The sequence below is a fragment of the Mobula hypostoma genome, chromosome 1 (assembly GCF_963921235.1).
Source record: "Mobula hypostoma chromosome 1, sMobHyp1.1, whole genome shotgun sequence".
Taxonomy (NCBI): domain Eukaryota; kingdom Metazoa; phylum Chordata; class Chondrichthyes; order Myliobatiformes; family Myliobatidae; genus Mobula; species Mobula hypostoma.
Window position 1 is genome coordinate 20,602,547 of NC_086097.1, and position 22,088 is coordinate 20,624,634.

Here is a 22,088-nt window from a genome sequence, read left to right on the forward strand (position 1 = left end):
GAAATGGACCAGGTAAATTTGAAGGCGGGTGGAAGTTGGCAGCAAAGTTGATGAAGTCTGTTTTTGTTTCATGTTGTTGTCACATTTGACTTTAATCTTTGCTTCATCCTAATAATAGTCGACATTTTTGTTCTCTCCTTGCATTCCCTCTTTCCTTACATTTTAAACCTTAGTTTACAATTAACCTTTCCCAATTCTGATAAAAGGTCATCAGCCTGAAGCATTAACTGTTTTTCTCTCCACAACTTCTATTGGATCTTTTGAGAATTTCCTGTATTTTCTTTCTTTTTTGCTTTGATGCTTTGATTAGTTTCCAGCCAACACAATTCCATTAAAACCACCTTCCTCCCTATGCAACAGCTGTGTACAACTGTGTCTGTCTTGTTTCAGAACTGGTTAGGATATACCAAGAAGAAAGCACCAATTGGATTTCATCGAGTTGTTGACATCTTGGACAAGAACAATGCCCCAGTTGAGGTAAGACCCCAGCTACCAAAACTACATAGAGAGGTTCATTTTACTCTGTGCTTTCTTGTTGAATACTGAAAATAAAACAGGTCATGATCTCTGAGAGGCAGCAATGAGTCTTCCCTCTTTTGGTGTCTATGTGATGATCTCAGCACCAAATATAAGAGGGTTTCTGCATTCACTGTTTTACAATGACCAGGTGGTGTCGCATTTTACAGTTCCTTTTGTACCAACTTCAAGCATTCTCGTGTTCCTACCTCGCATTGGTACAGAAGGCTTGCATTTAATAATAATAATAATGATAATGATAATACTTTATTGATCCCAAGTGAAAAATTCTTTCATTACAGCAGCAACAATTAAAAACACAACTTAGCAGTGTGAAGACTTTAATAATAAAGTACAGAATAATAATATACACAATAATATTGTACCTATGTGCAATAACATACAGTAATAATGTATGAAATAATAAAACAGAGACTATTGTGCTATGATATGTGTTCTCCTGTTGCACGGAGATGAACTGTTGTTCATGCTTATTGCATTTGGGAGGAAAGATTTTCTGTTACGATCCTTGTGACAGCGAAGCTGAATGAGTTTGTTCGAAAAGGTGCTCCACTGCTTATTCAATAGGTCATGGAGAGGATGTGCCAGATTGTCCATAGCGGATGACAGTTTGTATAGTGACCTCCTCTCTGCCACTAACTGAAAAGAGTCCGGGTTGTAGCCAAGGACGGATCCAGCCTTTTTGATGGGCTTATTTAGTCTTTTTGCATCACCAGCACCGATGCTGCTCCTCCAACATAAAGCTGCGAAGAAGACTGCACTCGCTACAAAGGAATGGTAAAAGATTCCCAACATCCTGCTACACACATTGAAGGATCTCAGCTTTCTTAGAAAATAGATAGTGCCCATTCTTATTGGGCCTTGAGAAGGAGCTGAGATATGGCCTTGAACTCCTGCAGTCCTTCTAGTGAAGCTATTTATTTATACAATATTAGTGGTATGAAGTTCTGGGATTGAGATCCAGTGACAGAATATAGAACACAGAGCAGTGCAGTACAGACCCATTGGCCCACAAACTCCATTTTTTTTTCATCCATGTGCCTCATCTAAGAGTCTCTTACATCTCCCTCTACCACTACCCCTGGCAGTGTGTGCCATACACTTAGTTCTCTCTGTGTTTAAAAAAAACCTACCTCTGAGATCCCCCACTACTTTCTTCCAATCACCTTAAAATTCGCCTAGCGATTTCTGCCCTGGGAGAAAGGTGCTGACTGTCCACTCTTATCTATGCCTCTTATCATCTTATACACCTCTATTTTCTCTCATCCTCCTTCGCTCTGAAGAGAAAAGCAGTAGATCACTCAAACTTTCCTCATAAACTATGCTCTCTAATCCAGACACCATCCTGGTAAATCTTCTCTGTACCCTCTCTAAAGCACCCAAATCTTTCCTATAATGAGATGACCAGAACGGAACACCATACTCTGTGTGGTCAAAACCAGAGTTTTATAAAGCTACAGCATTACCTCATGGCTCTTGAACTCGATTCCCTGACTAATGAAGGGTTATACACCGTACATCTTCTTAACCACCTGATCAACTTAACGCAGCAAGATGATGAGGGACTAGCGATACATATTCAAGTAAGGACACTGTGCAACCTGGAGAGGAACCTGCAGGTGGTGGTGGTGTTATTATGACACGTTAACATGTTGTCCTCCTTCGTGGTAGAAGTTTGGTGTTTGAAAGGTGCTGTTGGAGTAACCTAAGCAAGCAACTGCAGTGAATTTATTTATTGAGATACAGCACAGAAGCCTCCGGCCCTTTGAGCTGTGCTACCTAGCAATCCCTGATTTAATTTGAGCCTAATCACAGGACAATTTACCATGACCAATTAACCTGCTAACCAGTACGCCTTCGGACTGTGGGTGGAACCAGGAGCACCCGGAGGAAACCCATGTGGTCACGGGAGAACATACAAACTCCTTACAGGCAGTGGCAGGAACTGCAGTGAGTCCCTGTACCATGAAGTGTTGTGCTAACCACCACACGACCATGCCACCCTAGTGGGTGGTGCACACTGCAGCTGCTTGCCAGCGAAGCAAGGCCTTGTGCTGAATGGTATTGAATCTTGTTGGAGCCGTGTTCATTGTGAAAAGTGAGGACAGTTCCATCAGTTCTGAATTGTGCCTTGGAGGCAATGGAAAGGGACATGTGTGTAATTGGGTAGTGAGGGCACGTTAGGCCAAGAGATCCTGTTACCCTCCAGTATCAAGCTGAATTGCGTTTGTCTGTGGCTGCACTAATGCATGATTGGGCTGCTGTGGCCTTGTTCTTGCTGACAACAACTTACAGGACACAACTCTCAGAGATTTGGGCTATATTATTATTATTTTTGTGACTGTATGTTTACTGTTTTCAGAATTCTATGTGCCTTGTGCTGTGTATGACAGCTAGTACTGCGTTTTGCATCTTGGCCCCAGAGGAACCGTGTTTCATTTGGCTGTATTCATATGTATGGTTAAATGACAATTAAACTTAAACTTGACGTTGAAGTAAATGTCATGAGGTGAGTTGCTTTCATCAGAATGCCAAGCCCATGGCTTGTCATCTTGGTATTGATGTGGGTGGCCCATTTGGGATTCTGGCCAATGATGGCATCAGGATGCAGATGATAAAGGACTTGGTGATGGCAATCCCATTGATTGTCAAGAGTAAGAGATTGAATTCTCCCTTGTCAGGAATATTCACTGCTTAAAACTTCTGTGACGTGAATGTTAGTTGCTGCTTATTGACCCAGCTCTTCTGCGTGCAGGTGTGGACTGGTGCTTTTGCTGAGGGTTAGGAATGAGATTTATTGTTGTTCACTCATCAAGGAACGTGATCCCACTCGCCACCTTATTGCAACAGCTGTGTGGTGCTCGTCTTATCTCATGTGACTGGTCGTCGCACTCTTTATGAGAAAAATCAAATTACATAGTACTACACTCGGTGCTAGTAGGTCATCAGAAGCTCTAGATATCAGAAGGAGGCAGTGAATAGAAAACACACACTTCTGGATGTTATACAAAATATTTACATGAGTAAGAATAATTCAAAATTCCAACATTCTGTTTAGGTTTCAAATCTCAGATATCAACAAAAAACAAATTCCTTGTTAGTTAGAATCAGTGAGATTCATTAGAATAACCTTTATTACTCCAATTTCTCTAACTCATTAGATCTAGTGTTATTCTAGATCTAATTTGAAGATTTACAGACTAACCTTTCCTTTTTAGTTATCCCTAGTTAGTTGGAAAACTCATTGAACTCCTATTCTTAAGTATTATGGTTAATTTCAGTTTCAGTTCAAGCCAGTATTCCTACTAATTCTAATTCAAATTAAAAAATTAGGTGGGCACGTGGCCAAGTGGTTAAGGCATTGGACTAGGCAACGTGTGTTGTGTCCTTGAGCAAGGCACTTAATCACACATTTCTCTGTAACGACACTGGTGCCAAGCTGTATGGGTCCTAATGCTCTTCCCTTGGACAACATTGGTGTTGTGGAGAGGGGAAACTTGCAGCATGGGCAACTGCTGGTCTTCCATACAACCTTGCCCAGGCCTGTGCCCTGGAGAGTGAAGACTTTCCAGGCGCAGATCCATGGTCTCGCAAGACTAACGGATGCCTTTACTTTTAAAAAATTATATATCTATCCAGCTTAATTCCTTTCACAACAATTCTCCAACATCATAACTTTTAAACAAAGTAAATCTCATTCAGTAACTTATCAGTCTTTACAAAAATCATCAGTTCTTGTAGAAAATCAAGTTCAGATCCATCAAGTGAAATTAAACTTGTACATCCAACTGTATTAAATCTTCTACATCATCAAACATTTCGTTCCCCCACTGGTTCTTTGATCCTGAGTGGTATGCCATCTTGTTTCTTGTTTTGTTGGATGAAATAATTGATCATCCATGGAGTCAATTCACAATAGTTACACAAAAAAAAACCTGACCTGTATACAACAGGATTACAATCTGTAAGTTTTTATACACATTCTATTTTCAATTTCAAAATAACTCAATATCACATTGTCATTTCCAAACATTTCTCCGTTACAACACTACTGAACGTACTTCACACACAAATTTATACACTCGACCAGATCCCTTGGTATGATTTAATAGAACTACTTCCAGGTGCCGATATTGTCTAGTTACAGCTGCTGCTTGTTATAGCCGTAGCTTCAATAGATCTTTTATCACCATCATCTCTCCTCCAGGGGTTTCACCCTGAGGTTTTCAAGTAAGTAGAGATACTCACTGCTAATTCCACATTTAACAATTTATACCTTTAGTTTCTGATTGCTGCATTTCTCTCGCTTTCCTACACTGTGTCAGCCACACCTGGTTCTCGCAAAGCTTTTTTTTCCTCAAGTTCTTTTTTTAAAAAAATTGGTAAACCTCGTTTTCATCCCTCCACAGGTGGAGCTTTCTAACATTACATCTTTGGGTTTAATTATCCTGGGTTACATTATGGTGGAAGAAAATTCATTGATGAAGTGGCTGAAGATTCAGATTCAGATTTATTGATCACGTGCACGGAAACATACAATGAAATGCGTCATTTGCGTTAACAACCAGCACATCTAAGGATGGTGTGGGAGCAGCCCACGAGTGCAGTGCCACCTGACATTCTGGTACCAACATAGCAACCCACAATGTTCAGCAGGACAACACAAGCAGCAGCAACAATAACAGCAAAACAAGCCCCTTTCCCACCTCTCCTCTCCTCTCTCCTCTCTCTCACACCACACCACACCACACATAAAAACGCAAACCCCATGACAAGCCGCCACCAGGCCCTGGATTCTCAGACGTCAGGACTCCAGCCTCCAGTCCCTGGCTGGAATCTCAGACATCGGACCTCTGACGGTTGGCTCTGAGACTGCCCTGGGGAACTCCTGCAGTGATGGTTGAGCTCCGTTGCCACAACCATCCATTTCTGTGCGAGATTTGACATCAATCATTTTCTCCTTGTGTCCACTGAGTTTATTTTTACCAGGTCTCCTTGATGCCACAAAAAAGCCCCCAAAAAATGACATTTTCACATCATGTAAGACAGTGATGATAAACCAATGCCAATAAACCTGATTGTGATCAAATGTGCCTTGAATCAAGGGCAGTCACTCTCACTTCTGGGGTGCATGTCAAGGATAAAGTTATGATATCGTCTAGAGCTGGTCCTGACTACATGATCAACAGTTGCTGCATAACTGGACTGTTGGTGACACCTTCCGTGACCTGATGATTGAGAGGAAGCCCATGAGTGTGATGTGGGTGTTCCTGTAACACATGGGATCCTTAGTAGAAAGGATGCTTCCTTAGAATGGTACAGCACCAAAAGAGGCCAATCACAGACCTGCCTGCTCTTTTGTAAAACTATCCGATTACAGTCATAGAATCACAGAGCACCACAGCACAGAAGCAGGCCCTTCAGCCCATCTAGTTGGTGCCAAACTATTACTCTGCTTAGTCCCCACTGACCTGCAGCTGGACCATGGCTCTCCATACCCCTCCCATCCATGTACTCATCCAAACTTCTCTTAAATGTTGAAATTGAACCTGCATCCACCACTTCCTCTGGAAGCTTATCCACACTCGCATCTCACATCACCCTCCGAGTGAAGGCGTTCCCCCTCAGGCTCCCTTTCACCCTTAACCTATGACCTCTAGTTCTAGTCTCACCCAACTTCAGTGGAAAAAGCCTGCTTTCATTTATCTATCTGTATCCTTCACAATTTTGTGTACCTCTGTCAAACCTCCTAAGCTCCAGGGAATAAAGTACTAACCTATTCGACCTTTCCCTATAACTCAGGACCTCAAGTCCCGGCAACATCCTTGTAAGGTTTCTCTGCACTCTGTCAGTCATATTGATATTTTTCCTTCGTTTCCTCATGGATCTGTAATTTTTTTCCCAGAAATTTATTCAGTTCTTCTGTGATTATTTAATCTACTTCGACTAATCTTGCAGGCATCCCAGATTGGAACAGAATCAGAATTTATTGTTTTGCAGCAGCAAAAAGTACAATGCATTAAAAACACTATAAATCACAATAAGAAATATTTATAAGAGTTAAATTAATTAAGTAATACTAAAAGAAAGCAAAAAGAGTGAGGTTCATTGGTTGATTGTCTATTCAGAAATCTGATGGTGGAGGGGAAGAAGTTGTTCCAAAGACATTGAATTGAATTAACTTCATTTGCATCCTTCACATATGTGAGGAGTAAAAATCTTTATGTTAGGTCTCCTTCTGTATGTGCAATGTGCAATTTATAGTAATTTGTAATAAATTATGTACAACAGGACAGTCAATATAGAATAGAAATAAAATTATATCAGTGTGAATTAATCAGTCTGATGGCCTGGTGGAAGAAGCTGTCCCGGAGCCTGTTGGTCCTGGCTTTTATGCTCAGGTACCATTTCCCAGATGGTAGCAGCTAGAACAGTTTGTGGTTGGGGTGACTTGGGTCCCCAATGATCTGTTGGGCCCTTTTTATGCACCTGTGTTTGTAAATGTTCTGAATAGTGGGAAGTTCACATCTACAGATGCGCTGGGCTGTCCGCACCACCCTCTGCAGAATCCTGTGATTGAGGGAAGTACAGTTCCCATACCAGGCAGTGATGTAACCAGTCAGGATGCTCTCAGTTGTGCCCCTGTAGAAAGGATTTAGGGATCCTTACCAAACTTCTTCAACCGTCTGAGGTGAAAGAAGAGCTGTTTGTGCTTTTTTCACTACACAGCCAGTATGTACAGACCACATGAGATCCTCAGTGATGTTTATGCTGAGGAACTTAAAGCTGTTCACCCTCTCAACCCCAAATCCATTGATGTCAATAGGGGATAGCCTGTCTCCATTCCTCCTGTAGTCCACAACCAGCTCCTTTGTTTTTGTGACTTTGAGGGAGAGGTTGTTTTCTTAACACCACTGTGTCAGGGTGATGACTTCTTCTCTGTCGGCTGCCTTGTTATTATTTGAGATAAGGCCAATCAATGTAATATCGTCAGCAAATTTAATTAGCAAATTTGAGCTGTGGGTAGTGACACAATCATGGGTATACAGAGAGTAAAGGATGGGGCTTAGGACACAGCCCTGAGGGGCACCTGTGTTGAGGGTCAGAGAGGCAGAAGTGAGGGAGCCCACTCTTACCACAGGAAGTCCAGGATCCAGCTGAACAAGACAGGGGAGGCCAAGGTCTCTGAGCTTCTTGTCAAGCCTGGAGGGAATTATGGTGTTGAATGCTGAACTGTAGTCCAAGAACAGCATTCTCACATAAGCATCCTCCTTCTCCAGATGTGTAAGGATGGTGTGTAGAGCAGTGGCTATTGCTTCATCTATTGATCAGTTGTGTCGGTAGTGAATTGTAGAGGGTTCAGTGTGGGTGGTAGCATGCTGCAGATGTGGTCCTTGACCAGCCTCTCAAAGCATTTGCTTATTATTGAGGTGATTGAGTGCAACAGGGCACCAATCGTTTAGTCATGTAACCTTGGTCTTTTTAGTGCAGGGACGATGATGGATGTTTTGAAGCAGGAGGGCACTCTACACTGGGAGAGGGAGAGATTAAAAGTGTCAGTAAACACACCTGCCAGTTGTGCCACGCACATCCTGAGTACCCACCCTGGGACGCTGTCGGTCCTGCAGCCTTGCGACTGTCCACTTGTTGTAAACACCAGCGTACTTCAGCCTCAGAGATGACCAAGGTTCAGGTCACTTCAGGGGCTCAGTGTTTGCGATATCAAACCGAGTGTAGAAAAGATTTGAGTGTGTGTCTTCAAGTCCCCGAACCTCTGCTGTGATGGTGGTAATAAAAAAGAGGGCATATCCTGGGAGATGGGAGTCTTAACCATGGATGAATGATAAATAGCTCTGTTAAAAACTATTCCCTAACAGGTCAACTTTATCTCACCTATAGTATTAAAAATTACAACAATTTTCATCAACACTGTTACATTCTGCTTTAGGTTACTCAGGAATACGTAGCTTTAGTGGACAACACAGAACTGAAGTTAAACCTTGCAACAAAATTAAAGTGTCATAACATTGTGATTGATGTAAGTATGGTATTGAATTTTTATTTATCATTGTATAATATTATAAATATATTATGTATAATATTGAAATTGTTATTTTATCAGAAGGTGAAAAATTCATGTCTCCTTCCAGTTAAAAAAAATTCCCTCTCCCTTCCCTCTTCTTCTATTCCCCACTCTGGCCTCTTACATCTTCTCACCTGCCTATCACCTTCCCCTTGGGTCCCCTCCTCCTTCCCTTTCTCCTATGGGCCACTCTTCTCTCCTATCAGGTTCCTTCCTCTCCAGTCCTTTACCTTTCCTACCCACTGGCTTCATCTATCATCTTCTAGCTATCCTCCTTCCCTTCCCCCCACCATTTTATTCTGGCATCTTCCCCCTTCCTTTCTAGTACTGAAGATGTGTCCCGGCTCGAACGTCGACTGTTTATTCATTTCCATAGATGCTGCCTGACCTGCTGCGTTTCTCCAATCTTTTGTGTGTGTTGCTCTGGACTTCCAGCATCTGCAGAATTTCTTGTGTTTATGAGACAAGCAATATGACTTATACCAGAAGTGAACAACAAATTAATTAAAATGTTACTGGACACTGGATCAGCTTTTCCACAAAATGAGTTTGAACAGCATTTCAAAGATACTGAACTGAAGCCTGCAGATATCCAAATAAGAACTGAAACTGGATAAAAGATCATTCCTGTGGGAATGACTTCATTACAGTGAAATACAACAACCTGCAAGTCACATTGGGCTTGTAAGTGGTAAAAACAGGAGGGGACAGCATTGTGGGGCCATGATTGTCTGGGACATCTACATCTTGGTTGGAGATCTATCCATTTGCATGCCACATCCCCTGCAATGGAGTCAACTGAGAGCAAATTAAGAAAGGCACTGGATGATACCACAGCAGTGTTCAAGGATGGCGTTAGAAAACTCAAACATATCAAGGGTAAAATAGTGTTAAATGGAAGTGCTACACTGGAGTTTTACTAAGCCCATCCAGTTCTTTATACCATCCGTGATAAAGCAGCTCGATCGCATGGAGGCTGAAGGAATTCTTTCCAAGGTTGAGTGGAGCCCATGGCCAATGCCAGTGGTCCGAGTAGCTAAGAAGCATGAATCTGTCAGGATCTGTGGGGATTTTAAGGTTGCCATCAATCCAGTCTGAAAGTATATCAATACCCTCTGCCCAGGGTAGAGGACATCTTTGCAAGCCTTTCTGGAGGGAAACACTTCAGCAAAGTGGACTTGGCTGAGGCCTGTCTACTGATGGGTCCAAAGTGTTTCTCATTATAAGTACTCACAAAGGGCTTTATCGCTGTAATGGGCTTATTTTTGGAGTGGCATCTGCACCTGCACTCTGGTGGAAAGCTATGGATCAGCTACCAGGTTCTCAGTGTTACTCGGATGACATAATCGTTACCAGTAAGGATGACAAGAAACACTTCCAAAATCTCAAGACAGTGTTAAAAAGATTAGAAGATTAGGGGCTTAGAACATGACACGGCAAGTGTGAATTCTTTAAACCAAGCATCACTTAATGAGGTCACACTATTGACACACAGGGATTACACTGGTGTGTTGAGAAAATTCAAGCAGTGGTGGATGTCCCAAGGCTAAAGGACATGTCACAGTTATGGTCACTTTTAGGATTTGTCAGTTACTACAAAAGTTCCTGCCAAATCTGGCTACTGTGCTCCATCCCTTGAACTTATTTCACAGGTTGGGAAAAAATGGCAATGGACAAAGTAGTGTGAGGTGGCTTTCCAAAAGGCAAAGGAAATGGTGAACACAGACATTATGATCCATATCATCTAGTGAAGCTTGCCTGTGCCGCCTTACCTCATGAAGTCACATCACATGTTAAGAGTGATGGAAGTGAGCGCCCTGTAACCTTACTGCTGCAGAGAAAAATGATGCACAGATTGACAGAGAAGCCTTGAGTCTGAATTGGAGTGTAAACCGGGGGAGTTTACCCTCATTACTGATCATCAACCTCTGGTTCCATTTTCAATCCACAGAAGAGTGTTCCACTAGCAGCAGCAGGAATGTGTGCAGAGATGGGCTCTGTTTCTTGAAGAACACAATACAAGATCGAATTCAAGAGGATGGCTAATCATGGAAAAGCAGATGGACTGTCCCGTTTACCTTTGGAAAAGGGAATACCTGAAAATTTTATGAAAGAAGACACTCCTCGTGATGTATTCTCCCTAATGCAAATTGAAGGTCTCCCTTTTACGGCAGAGATGATCCGATGGGAATCCAGAAAATACCCCACACTACCTCAGGTCTCCATGGCAACCTAAAATGGCTGGAATTGCAGCAGAAATTCCAGTTCCCCCATTTTTACTAGCGCCAGGACGAACATGCCTTTGACTGGGGTTGCCTTGTGTGGGGATTGAGAGTTGTTGTACCATCCAAGCTGAGAACTGAAGTGTTGGAGGAACTAAAGGGTGGTCATCTAGGCAAGGCCAAAATGAAAGCATTGGCTCGAAGCTTCGTCTGGTGGACTGGGATAGATCAGCAGATCAAACAGCTTGCCATGCACTTCTCAGGATGCTAAGATGTCCAGGAGACGTCAAGAGCAGCGCCTCTCCATCCCTAGGAATGACCTGCAATGCCTTAGCAGGCGATTCATGTGGATTGTGCCAGACCATTCATGGGCACAAATTTCTTGGTAGCAGTGGATGCAGCTACAAAGCGGTCAGTGACAATGGACCACAGTCTGCTGCGAAACAGTTTCAGTCATTCCTGAAAATGAATGGAATAAGACACATTACACCTGCACTGTACCACCCAGCTCCAAATAGCTTGGATGATTTGTCCATAATCTAAAGAATGTGCTGTGAGCAATATTAGCAGACTGCACTATGAGCAATGTCAGCAGAATACCCTACGCTGACACTGAATCAGAAGCTTGCCAGTTTCCTTCCAACACACTCCACAACCAGCAACTCATCAGCTATGCTGCTCCTGGGTCGTCCTGTGCGCTCACGCTTGGATCTCCTCAAACCCAATCTCAGGAGAAGTAAACAGGACAAACAGCTGGGACAAATTGAGGGGTCCTCAAACAAGGAGGTTCGATGTTTCACTCCTGGACAAGCAATCCTGGCGAGGGACTACAGAGGTGATCAGAAATGGGTATTTGGAAAAATTAAGGACAGAACTGTACCACTGTCCCACACAGTGGAGATTGTATCTGATATCATCTGGAGATGACACTTCAATCAGTTGAGAGCTGAGTCGATTGTTAGGAGAAGAATGGTGTCCAGATCAGTCAGAAACATTTCCCATTGTCGCAGAGTCAACTCTTACAACCACCATGGAGGAGGCCCCAGAACCTGAGATAGTTTCACAGCCACATCTGCCAAACAGAGTGACCCCACCCTCCCCACCACCACCCCTTGTCAAGGTATCATCCCACAAGAGTAAGAAATCCACCACAGCGTTTAAATCTTTAGGCCTGAATGGGACAATTAAAAAAATTACTATGTTATGGATGTCAATATGGTAGTTTTATAACATGCAGTATACACGTATATAAGATGACTAGAGAGCAGCATGTTACATGTTTGAGTTGAGATGCATTCTGTATTGAGTTGGAGTTTATAGCAAAGCAGGGAGGAGTGTTGTATTTAATATTTCAGTAATATTTGAGTAATATTTTTTGATTAGGCATTCTTTATTTAACAATTCGTCATGGGTTATGTGTAAGAAGTACGTGAATGGCATACGTTATTACGCCATCATGTTATATGTGAGCACCTCATTACATAAAGCTAAGTTCACATGTATTCTGGGCTCCTGCTTCTTTCCTTTCATTTGGTTTCTGGGGCTACAAAACATAACGGGGAAATCAAAAGCAGAATGCAGAATGAAGTGTCACAGTTACAGAGAAAGTGCAGTGCAGGCAAGGCAATAATGTGCAAGCCCATAACAAGGTAGATTGTGAGGTCAAGAGTCCATCTTCTCATACCAGAAAACCATTCAATAGTTTTATAACAGTGCAATAGAAGCTGTCCTTAAGGTTGGTGGTATGTGCTTGCAGACTTTTTTGTCTTCTGCCTGATGGTAGGGGAGAGAAGTGGAATGTCCAGGATGGGTAGGGTCTTTGATTATTTTGTCTAGTTTACTGAACAGGTGAGAAGTGTAGATGTTGTGGATATTAGTTGTGCAGATTCATGACTTTGTAGGGTTGACATTCTTTTAAAGTTAGAATACAGTTGGAAAACCTTAATATCAAGTGTACGTAGAGCTTTTTGTGATTGCCACATAGAGGTCAAAAAGTATCATTAGAACTACAAGATGATTTCTTTTTATTCTTTTTTGTCCTGTACAACTTGTTCAAGACAACAAAATCACAGTCTGAAGAATTGAGGTCCAAGCATTCATCAAAATCAAATGGATTTTTGTTTGTTGCTCCAGATGCTAGGAATCTGGAACAAGAAACAAAAAGATGAAGGAACTCAGCAGGAATGGCAACATCTTTGGAGGGAAATGGATAGTTCATGCTTCGGGTCAAGACCCTTCATCAGTACCGTCCATCAAAATAGGTTGGTCAGCTGAGACTGCAAACCTCCTCTGAGCCACCTTCATTGGAGTCCTTGTTAAAGGAGACCTGTGAATGGGTTAGCTGGAAAATGATGGTTGGTGTAGAGGAAAAGGATAGTAGAAACACAGAAGAAAAACGGAACAAAATGGGATGAGCTTACCACAAACGTTTAAAATGTTTAAATTAAAAATGTAAATGATTCACTGATAATACAAAAGTTTTCTTGATTTTCTTTTCCTTGATTCAGACATACAGGGATCTTAAAGATCGCCAGCAGCTGATCTTGTACAGAAACAAAATGGACAAAAACTCCCTAGAGCAGTTGAAGATAGACTGCATCCTGAACAATTCTGTGAGTGAGACATTGATTTTGTCTCTTCTGTGGCACAGGCCTGAAATGTTTTGAGCTGATGAGACAGCCAACTGATATGCTTTAAAACAATGGTCCATTGGAGAATTAGAGACAACCTGTTAAAACACTTGAGTGGTTGGGAGTGAGGGCCAGCAAAAAAAGTGGGAAATGAACAGTGCCGGCAGCATTGTCAAAGACCCCTCCGGTTTGCAGATTTTCTGTTGTTTGTGATTGGACCCCTCCCATCCTTCCCACAATCTCTTTGCCCTCCAGCCGTCAGGTACCACAGCATAAAAACCAGCACTGTAAAGCAGGGTAACAGCTCCTTTCCCCAGGATGTTAGATTTCAGAAAACCCTGCTGCACCTTATCTGGATGTCCTGTTCCCCACCCCCCAGCTCTCCAACTCACAGACACTATCTCATACTGCACTGGTCACTTTTATTGCTGCTGTTTCACATAGCTATACAGCACTTGTTTTATTATAATAGTGACAGTAACGTTATACTGTCTTGCATAATCATTCATTTTCATTCAGCTGTAAACGTTTGTTTGTTTATTTATGGAGATGCAGTGCAGAGCAAGCCCACCTGGCTCTTCGAGCCACACGGCTCAGTAATCACCCAACCTACTCCTGGCCTAATCACGGAACAATTTACAATGACCAATTAACCTACAGACTGGTACATCTTTGGACCAGAGCACCTGGAGAAAACCCGTGCAGTCACAGGGAGAACGTACAAACTCCCTCTCCCTCTGTGTCTCTGTTGATTGACAATAAACTTGAACTTGAGCTTGATGCTAGATCTGAATTTTCTATTTTACAGCAAATCAGATGGAAAAATTGATGGCGACAGGTTCACTGCCGGATTGTCTCCAGTGCTGAAGAGAGCAGGGGTTGGAGAACCTGGTAATGAGGATGGGAAAGCATCATCTTCACCCACTTTCTGAGAACCGCCGGTTTCTTCTCCCTTGTGTTTATAATTGATAATTCTGGGAGCTTACATGTACTATGCATGTATACTTCATGTGTATTCAGTGGTTCCTTTTCAAGGGTTGTGACGTTTAATAATGGGGGGAGGAATATGGGAGATGTCGAAGCAAAGTCAGACTCAAGGAGGAGGTGTAGGTCGCCCAGCCGTAAGTATGAATATATGGAGCACATCACCGTATTGTTTGGGGATACAGCTGTTTGGTTTTAGCCTTTGCAAGTTTCTGGTCAAACTCACTGATAGGACTTTGAAAGATGAACAAAAAAATAGCCTATTTATTGTCTGTGTCTGTGAGTTCTTCAGTACTCCTGAACCTCCCCCCTGCCGTGTAATCTACAAAAGTCTATTTCTCTACCATTATTCCAGCATTAACGAGAGGTACGATACTTGTACAGAAAACAGTAAGAATACATTTTTAATAAAGTGCCAAACTCCAGTACCTTTCTATGTTTGCAGTTGATTTACTTAAAACACATGATGGCTGATTACACAACAGTACAGACCACACAGTGGTGGTCCTACCTACACCAGTGTAGACCACACAGTGGTAGCCCTACCTACACCAGTGTAGACCATACGGTGATAGTCCTACCTACACCAGTGTAGACCACACAGTGGTAGTCCTACCTACACCAATGTAGACCGTACAGTGATGGTCCTACCTACACCAGTGTAGACCACACAGTGGTAGCCCTACCTACACCAGTGTAGACCGTACAGTGGTAGTCCTACCTACACCAATGTAGACCGTACAGTGATAGCCCAACCTACACCAGTGTAGACCGTACAGTGATGGTCCTACCTACACCAGTGTAGACCGTACAGTGGTAGTCCTACCTACACCAGTGTAGACCGTACAGTGATGGTCCTACCTACACCAGTATAGACCACACAGTGGTGGTCCTACCTACACCAGTGTAGACCGTACAGTGATGGTCCTACCTACACCAGTGTAGACCGTACAGTGATGGTCCTACCTACACCAGTGTAGACCACACAGTGGTAGTCCTACCTACACCAATGTAGACCGTACAGTGGTAGTCCTACCTACACCAGTGTAGACTGCACAGTGATGATCCTACCTACACCAGTGTAGACCACACAGTGGTGGTCCTACCTACACCAGTATAGACCACACAGTGGTGGTCTTACCTACACCAGCGCAGACCGTATGGTGATGGTCCTACCTGCACCAGTGTAGACCGCACAGTGATGGTCCTACCTACACAGGTGTAGACTGCACAGTGATGATCCTACCTACACCAGTATAGACCGTACAGTGATGGTCCTACCTACACCAGTGTAGACCGTACAGTGATGGTCCTACCTACACAGGTGTAGACAACACTTCACTTCTCATGGAACATAGACCAGTACAGCACAGTACAGGCCCTTCTTCCCGTGATCTTGTGCTGACCTCTTAACCCACTCCAAGATCAGTCTAAGCATTTCCTCTGACAAAGCCCTCCATTTTTCTTTCATCCATGTGCGTATCTAAGCATCTCTTAGATATCCCTTACATACCTGCCTCTACCACCACCCCGGCAATGAGTTCATGAAGCTATCATTCCCTGTGCAAAAAAAAACCCACCTCTGACATTCCCCCAATACTTCCTTCCAAGCACCTTAATGTTATACCCTCTCATATTACCAATTTCTGCCATGGGAAAGAGTCTTATATTCTATAGTTTGCCAGTGGCAGCATTTGGGTAAGGGTGGAGGGTGGAAATTAGTCTCCCAGGAAGGTTGCTTTGTATATCTCACATTGCAGTTGTAGGTTACCCACTGTGCCATCAGTGGTTCATAAAGGGCACTGATCACCACAAGACCAATCAGGCAAGGACAATTAATGCTGACCCCACCAGAGGAACCTACTGTACATCCCAGAGGCATTGAAACAAAACGTCCACAAGCTAAGTCAATGAACAATGCAGAGCTTTGGATACAGAATGGGATTAAAGCTTCAAAGGAAAAAAGTACTGTCGACGTTTCTGGCTGAGACCCCGCCAAAGGGTCTCGGCCCGAAACGTCAACTGTACTTTTTTCCATAGATGCTGCCTAGCCTGCTGAGTTCCTCCACCATTTTGTGTCTGTTGTTTGGATTTCCAGCATCTGAAGATTTTCTCTTGTTTTTAAAGATTCAGAGATCAAGACTCAAGGTACATTTATTGTCAAAGTATGTATAAACTATACAACTTAGAGATTTGTCTGGTTATAGGCAGCAACAAAGCAAGAAACTTGAAAAAAACCCACTTTAAAAAATAGAGCGGCACCCGATGCGCAGAGAAAGTTATCGCTGACACGAGAAAGTTGATGGTTGCATTTATCAGAAGCTGGGGGTGATTTCTCGTAACTCGTTATTAATTTGAAAAAAAGTTCTGGGGTAGTGATGGGCGCTATGAAAAGATGTTGACTTCCAATTGTGGAAAGCTGAGAACAATTCAAGCCAATATACAAAACCCAGAGGACTAATGACTACAATTCCCACAATACCCCGTGCTACAGGGTGCTAAACAAATGCCTTAATTTCCATTTCGATAGAAGCATCGTTGTCTCAGTTTGGAGAAGGCAAACACCTTGCCAATTACTTCGTTTCATCTTCAACGACGTTGTAGCAAGGCCGAGTCTTTGACTACACTGCTTGTTTCAGTGCTCTGAGGCGTCGAAGGACCCGCCCTTAGCAACGCGTCCCGGCGCCGTGTCTCCAAGGGTCGGTTGGCGCGGTGATGGCGGACGAAGAGGGTACCGGGGCGCCGAAGAAAATCCGGAGCAAGTGGATCTTCCTCAACCACCTGGACTCGTTCGTTGGCCGTTACGTGGGGAAAGTCAGTGATATGTGCCAACAGCCGAGTGTATCTAAGTGTGAGCGTAAAAAGTTGTGTGTGTGGGAAGTAGTTCCAGGGTTAGTGATATGTTCATGTGAGATGTGGGAACTCCGGGAGACCTCCAGTCTCTCTGATAACTACATCTGACCAAGGTGAACCGAGCTGCAGCTCCTGAGAGACCGTGTTAGGGAACTGGAGCTGCAGCTGGATGATTTCGGCTCATATGGTAGATAAGGAGGTGATAGATAGGAGTTACAGAGAGGTGGCCACCCTAGGTTGACGAAGATAGGTACTTGAGTGACTGTCAGGAGAGAGAGAGAGAGAGGAATTCGGCAGTCAATGCAGAGTAACTCCTGTGGTCATTAATAAGCGTACCTCTTTGGCCACTGATGTGAGGGACGAGCTATTGGGGTGTTCTCCAGCACTGAGTCTGGCTCTGTGGCTCAGAAGTGAAGGCGGGGTGGGGGGGGGGGGGAGAGGAGTACTGTAGTGATAGGGGATTCCATAGGGGACCAGACAGGAGATTTTGTGGATGTAAAAGAGACACACAAATGGTATGTTGCCTCCCAGGTGCCAGGGTCAGGGATGTTTCAGATTTGGTCCGCAGCTTTCTAAAGGGGGAGGAGGATGAACAGTGATATATGATGGTACATTTTGGTACCAACGACATAGGCAGGAAAAGGGAGGAAGTCCTGAAGAGAGAATATAGGGAATTGGGTTGAAAGCCGAAAAGCAGGACCTCCAGGTTAGTAATTTCTGCATTACTGTCTGTGCCAGTAAGGGTAAGCTTAGGATGATTTGGCTTATAAATGCATGGTTGAGAAATTGGTGCAAGGGGAATTGGGTTTCAAATTTCTAGATCATTAGGATCTCTTCTGGAGAAGATATGATCTGTACAAAAAGGACGTGTTACACCTGAACTCGAGGGAGGCTAATATCCCTGTGGGCAGGTTTGCTAGAGCTGTTAGGGAGGGTTTAAACTAATTTGACAGGGAGATGTCCACATGAGAATGGGGCAGTTTGCATAGAAGTTGATGTAATGGGACTGTGAGAATGGACAGGTGATAGAGCAATATTGCAGAGAGTGGGATGAATTGAAGTGTAACATGTGGGGCAAAGTTGGAAAGGGTGATGAATACAGGACTGAAGGTGTTATCTTTGAATGCACGTAGTATATGGAATAAGGTAGATGATCTTGTAACACAGTTAGAGATTGGCAGATATGATTTGAGTTGTGGCTGAAAGTAGATCATAGTTGGGAGGTTAACATCCAAGTATACATTTTGTATCGATAGGACAGGCAGGTGGGCAGAGGGTGTGGGATGGAGTAGCTCTGTTAGCAATAAATATGAAATCAAATCCTTAGAAAGAGATAACATAGAGTTGGAAGACATTGAATCTTTGTGGGTAGAGTTAAGAAACTGCAAGGGTAAAAAGACCCTGATGAGAGTTATTGACAGGACTCTGAACAGTAGCCTGGATGTGGGGTACAAATTACAACGGGAGATAGAACAGGCATGTAAAAAGGGCAATGTTACAATAGTCATGGGGGATTTCAGAGAAGAGGAAGTATTCTAAAGGGAAGATGAGGCAACCATGGCTGACAAGGTAAATCAAAGTCAACATAAATCAAGAGAGGGCATAAAATAAAGGAAAATTAATGGGAAGTTAGAGGATTGGGAAGCTTTTAAAACTAACAGAAAGCAACCTAAAAAATCAATCAGGAGAGAAAAGATTAAATATGAAGCTAAGCTAACCAATAATATAAAAGTATATAAGGAGTAAAAGAGAGTCAAGGGTGGTTATTGGACCACTGGAAAGTGACACTGGAGAGATAGTAATGGGGGACAAAGAAATGGCAGATGAACTTATTAAGAATTTTGCATCAGTCTTCAGCATGGAAGACACCAGCAACTTGCCAGAAATTCAAGAGGGTCAGGGGTCAGAAGTGAGTGTAGTTGCTATTACCAAGGAGAAGGTGTTTGGGACTCTGAAAAGTCAGAAAGAAAGTAATTCACTTGGATCAGAAGGACTACATTTCAGGGTTCTGAAAGTGGTAGTTGAAGCGATTGTGGAGGTATTAGTTGTAATCTTCAAAGATTAACTGGATTCTGGAATGGTTCTGGAGGACTGGAAAATGCAAATATCACTCCACCTTTTTAAGAAGTGAGGGAGACAAAAGAAAGGAAATTATAGGCCAGTCAGCCTCACTTCAGTGGTTGGAAAATGTTGAGGTTCATTATTAAGGATAAGGTTTCAGGGGACTTGAGAGCTCATGATAAAATAGGCCAAAGTTAACGTGGTTTCCTTAAGGGGAAATCTGACTTGACAAATCTGTTGGAATTCTTTGAAGAAAGAACCAACAGGATAGATAAAGGAAAGTCAGTGAATGCTGTTTACTAAGATTTTCAGAAAACCTTTGAAAAGCTGCTGCACCTGTGGGTGCTAAACAAGATAAGAGCACGTGGTATTACAGGAAAAATACTACCATGGATAGATGTTTAGCTGATTGGCAGCAGGCAAAGAGTGGGAATAAAGAGTGCCTTTCCAAATTGAAAAGTTTATATGTCAATGATTTCGATGATGGAATTAAGACCATTAAACTTTGGGGCAGAATTTGGCCATTTGGCCCATCGAATTTGCTCTGCCATTTCATCATGGCTGATTTATTTTCCCTCTCAACCCTATTCTCCTGCCCTCTGTCTGTAACCCTTAACACCCTTACTGATCGAGAGCCTATCAACCTGCACTTTACATATACCCAATGACTTGGCCTCCACAACTGACAGTGACAATAAATTTCACAGATTCCCTGCCCTCTAGCTAAGTAAATTCCTCCTCATCTCTGTTCGAAAGGGAACAGTGGAGCAGACTTCATTGGCTGAATGACCTAATTTTGCTCCCATCTCTTATGGTCTAAATGCCTGTGCAAAAAGTGGAAGTACAATTGCACACTTGCATTCCTCCAGCACATCTGTACAGTAGTGCGAGTGAGCATGCATGTGCACATATACTGGCTGAATGTAAGTGCAGGTGTGTCAGTGAGCACGTATGTATGCGTAATTGCACATGCGTACATGCAAGACAACCCAAGAGTTGTGTGCAGTTTGTATTTTCAAGACTACGTATGTGTGACATTTCTGTATAAATTTGTAAATGCACGTGTGTGTGTGTGTAATTTTAATGAGAAAGTAATTTCTCTTACCGGAGAGCTGTGTTGAAAGGAAAGGCTGGTGAAAATGGAGATATTTTATAATGCATAAAGCACAATGGGGAGGTGAAGTATAAGCATGGGAAAAGTGGATCTAGAGCAATAATTTGTTGAATTTGCAAGTATAAAAGGGTTCAAATCAAATTTAGTAAGGATGTTGAATATTTTGCTGACTGCTCGGAGTTCTGATTGATGCCAAAGCTACTAGAGTCGGGTTTGCAAGGAAATAGATGTTATGTTACAATGTTTTTAATGTTTATAATGCATTTCTAAGATGTGGAATTTTCCATAACTATCTTCTGACTTCTTCCTCATTTATTATGAATTAACAGTTCCACCGCTTCGCAAATTTGATCCAACGTTACAGTTGTATGAACATGAACTGCAGAAATTCTTTAAAAATCTGTAAGATGAACAGTCTCCAAACCAGTACTCAGCTAATAGGGGCTTTTTTCACTTTGACCTGACCATACATGAAAGAAATAGATCAAATTCTTAAGCATAGCTTAGGAGTATAATTTCATAGTCTGGAACATAACATAATTCAAGGCATTCAGCAAAACATCAGTTTTTCAGAACTAAAGTTGGCAGTATGACATCAGATAAACATAAGTAAAGGTAACTGGTAGCCAGATCATCTTGCTTTCATCTTTTTCTGAAGTTGAAAAATTTGACTGAAGTGTTTTACTGTCAGAATTCTTCAGAATACATAATGTCTATTTTTTCATCTGTATATCTCTGTCATGAAGCATCTATCATGCTGAATTCTACAAAGATCTTCAGCATGTCATTTATTGATTTCATTGGCGATCTATTGCAAAACATTCAATGTCTTTGCAAAGGTTCCATCTAGGAGATTTAGAGATTAGTACTTCCAAAGGTTAAATTCTGATGCCTGCTTCTTTCTCAGTACTTATCAAACTCTGTGGTTGGATCATCCCTGGAGGAACTGAATGATGATGAAGAGCAAAATGAGGAAGAGACAGAGTCTGCCAAAAGTGTTCCACCACCCCAAGGAACATATCGAGTAGTGGGAACATTGAGCAATCCTGAAGACAAGAAGCCTGATTTTGCGTTTGAAACCTTCTCTGTAAGTCTCTCAATATACTTTTTTGAATCTTACAATTTTCTGAGGTTATAATTTTAAAATGTATTGCTAGGACTATTTCTCACAACATCTCTGTTTTTTTAGTTTGACAGAAGAATATGTGTGTTGACTATTTCCCTATTACTCATTGCCTGGCACATAAGAATATGACACCATGACTAGCAGTAGACCATTGAGCTTATCTGCTATTCAGCAAGATCATGGCTGATCTTCTACATGAGCACCATTTTCCTGCCCTTTGCCCACATCATTTGATTCCCTTAATATTCAAAAAATCTGATCATCTTTGAATTAAATTGATGTACTTACTACCATAGCCCTCCTGGGTAGCAAATTTCAAATTTTCACCACCTTTACAGTGAAGAAGTTTTTCCACCAACCCTTCTCCATTTCATTTTGAGTCTGCAGCCCCTACTTGTAGACTTCTCCGTCAGAATTTTGAATGTTTCCTTGAAGTCACCTCCCATTCTTCTGAAGTCTAAAGAATACAGGTCCAGTA

General features: G+C 42.5%; 2 protein-coding genes across 2 annotated transcripts in view; both read left to right on the forward strand.

Annotated features, from left to right (window-relative positions):
• The window catches only part of vipas39 (VPS33B interacting protein, apical-basolateral polarity regulator, spe-39 homolog), a 79,150-nt gene extending 64,274 nt beyond the window's left edge, over positions 1-14,876 (forward strand). The window contains exons 17-20 of the mRNA XM_063058770.1: positions 391-477; positions 8,486-8,575; positions 13,350-13,454; positions 14,281-14,876. Of these exons, the coding sequence (XP_062914840.1) occupies positions 391-477; positions 8,486-8,575; positions 13,350-13,454; positions 14,281-14,301 (303 nt within the window). The 3' untranslated portion in view covers positions 14,302-14,876. The remainder of the gene's footprint in view (positions 1-390; positions 478-8,485; positions 8,576-13,349; positions 13,455-14,280) is intronic.
• A 2,245-nt stretch (positions 14,877-17,121) lies between these two features.
• Positions 17,122-22,088, forward strand: part of ak7b (adenylate kinase 7b) — a 69,593-nt gene continuing 64,626 nt past the window's right edge. The window contains exons 1-2 of the mRNA XM_063058902.1: positions 17,122-17,270; positions 21,392-21,571. Coding sequence (XP_062914972.1) covers positions 17,172-17,270; positions 21,392-21,571 — 279 coding nt within the window. The 5' untranslated portion in view covers positions 17,122-17,171. The remainder of the gene's footprint in view (positions 17,271-21,391; positions 21,572-22,088) is intronic.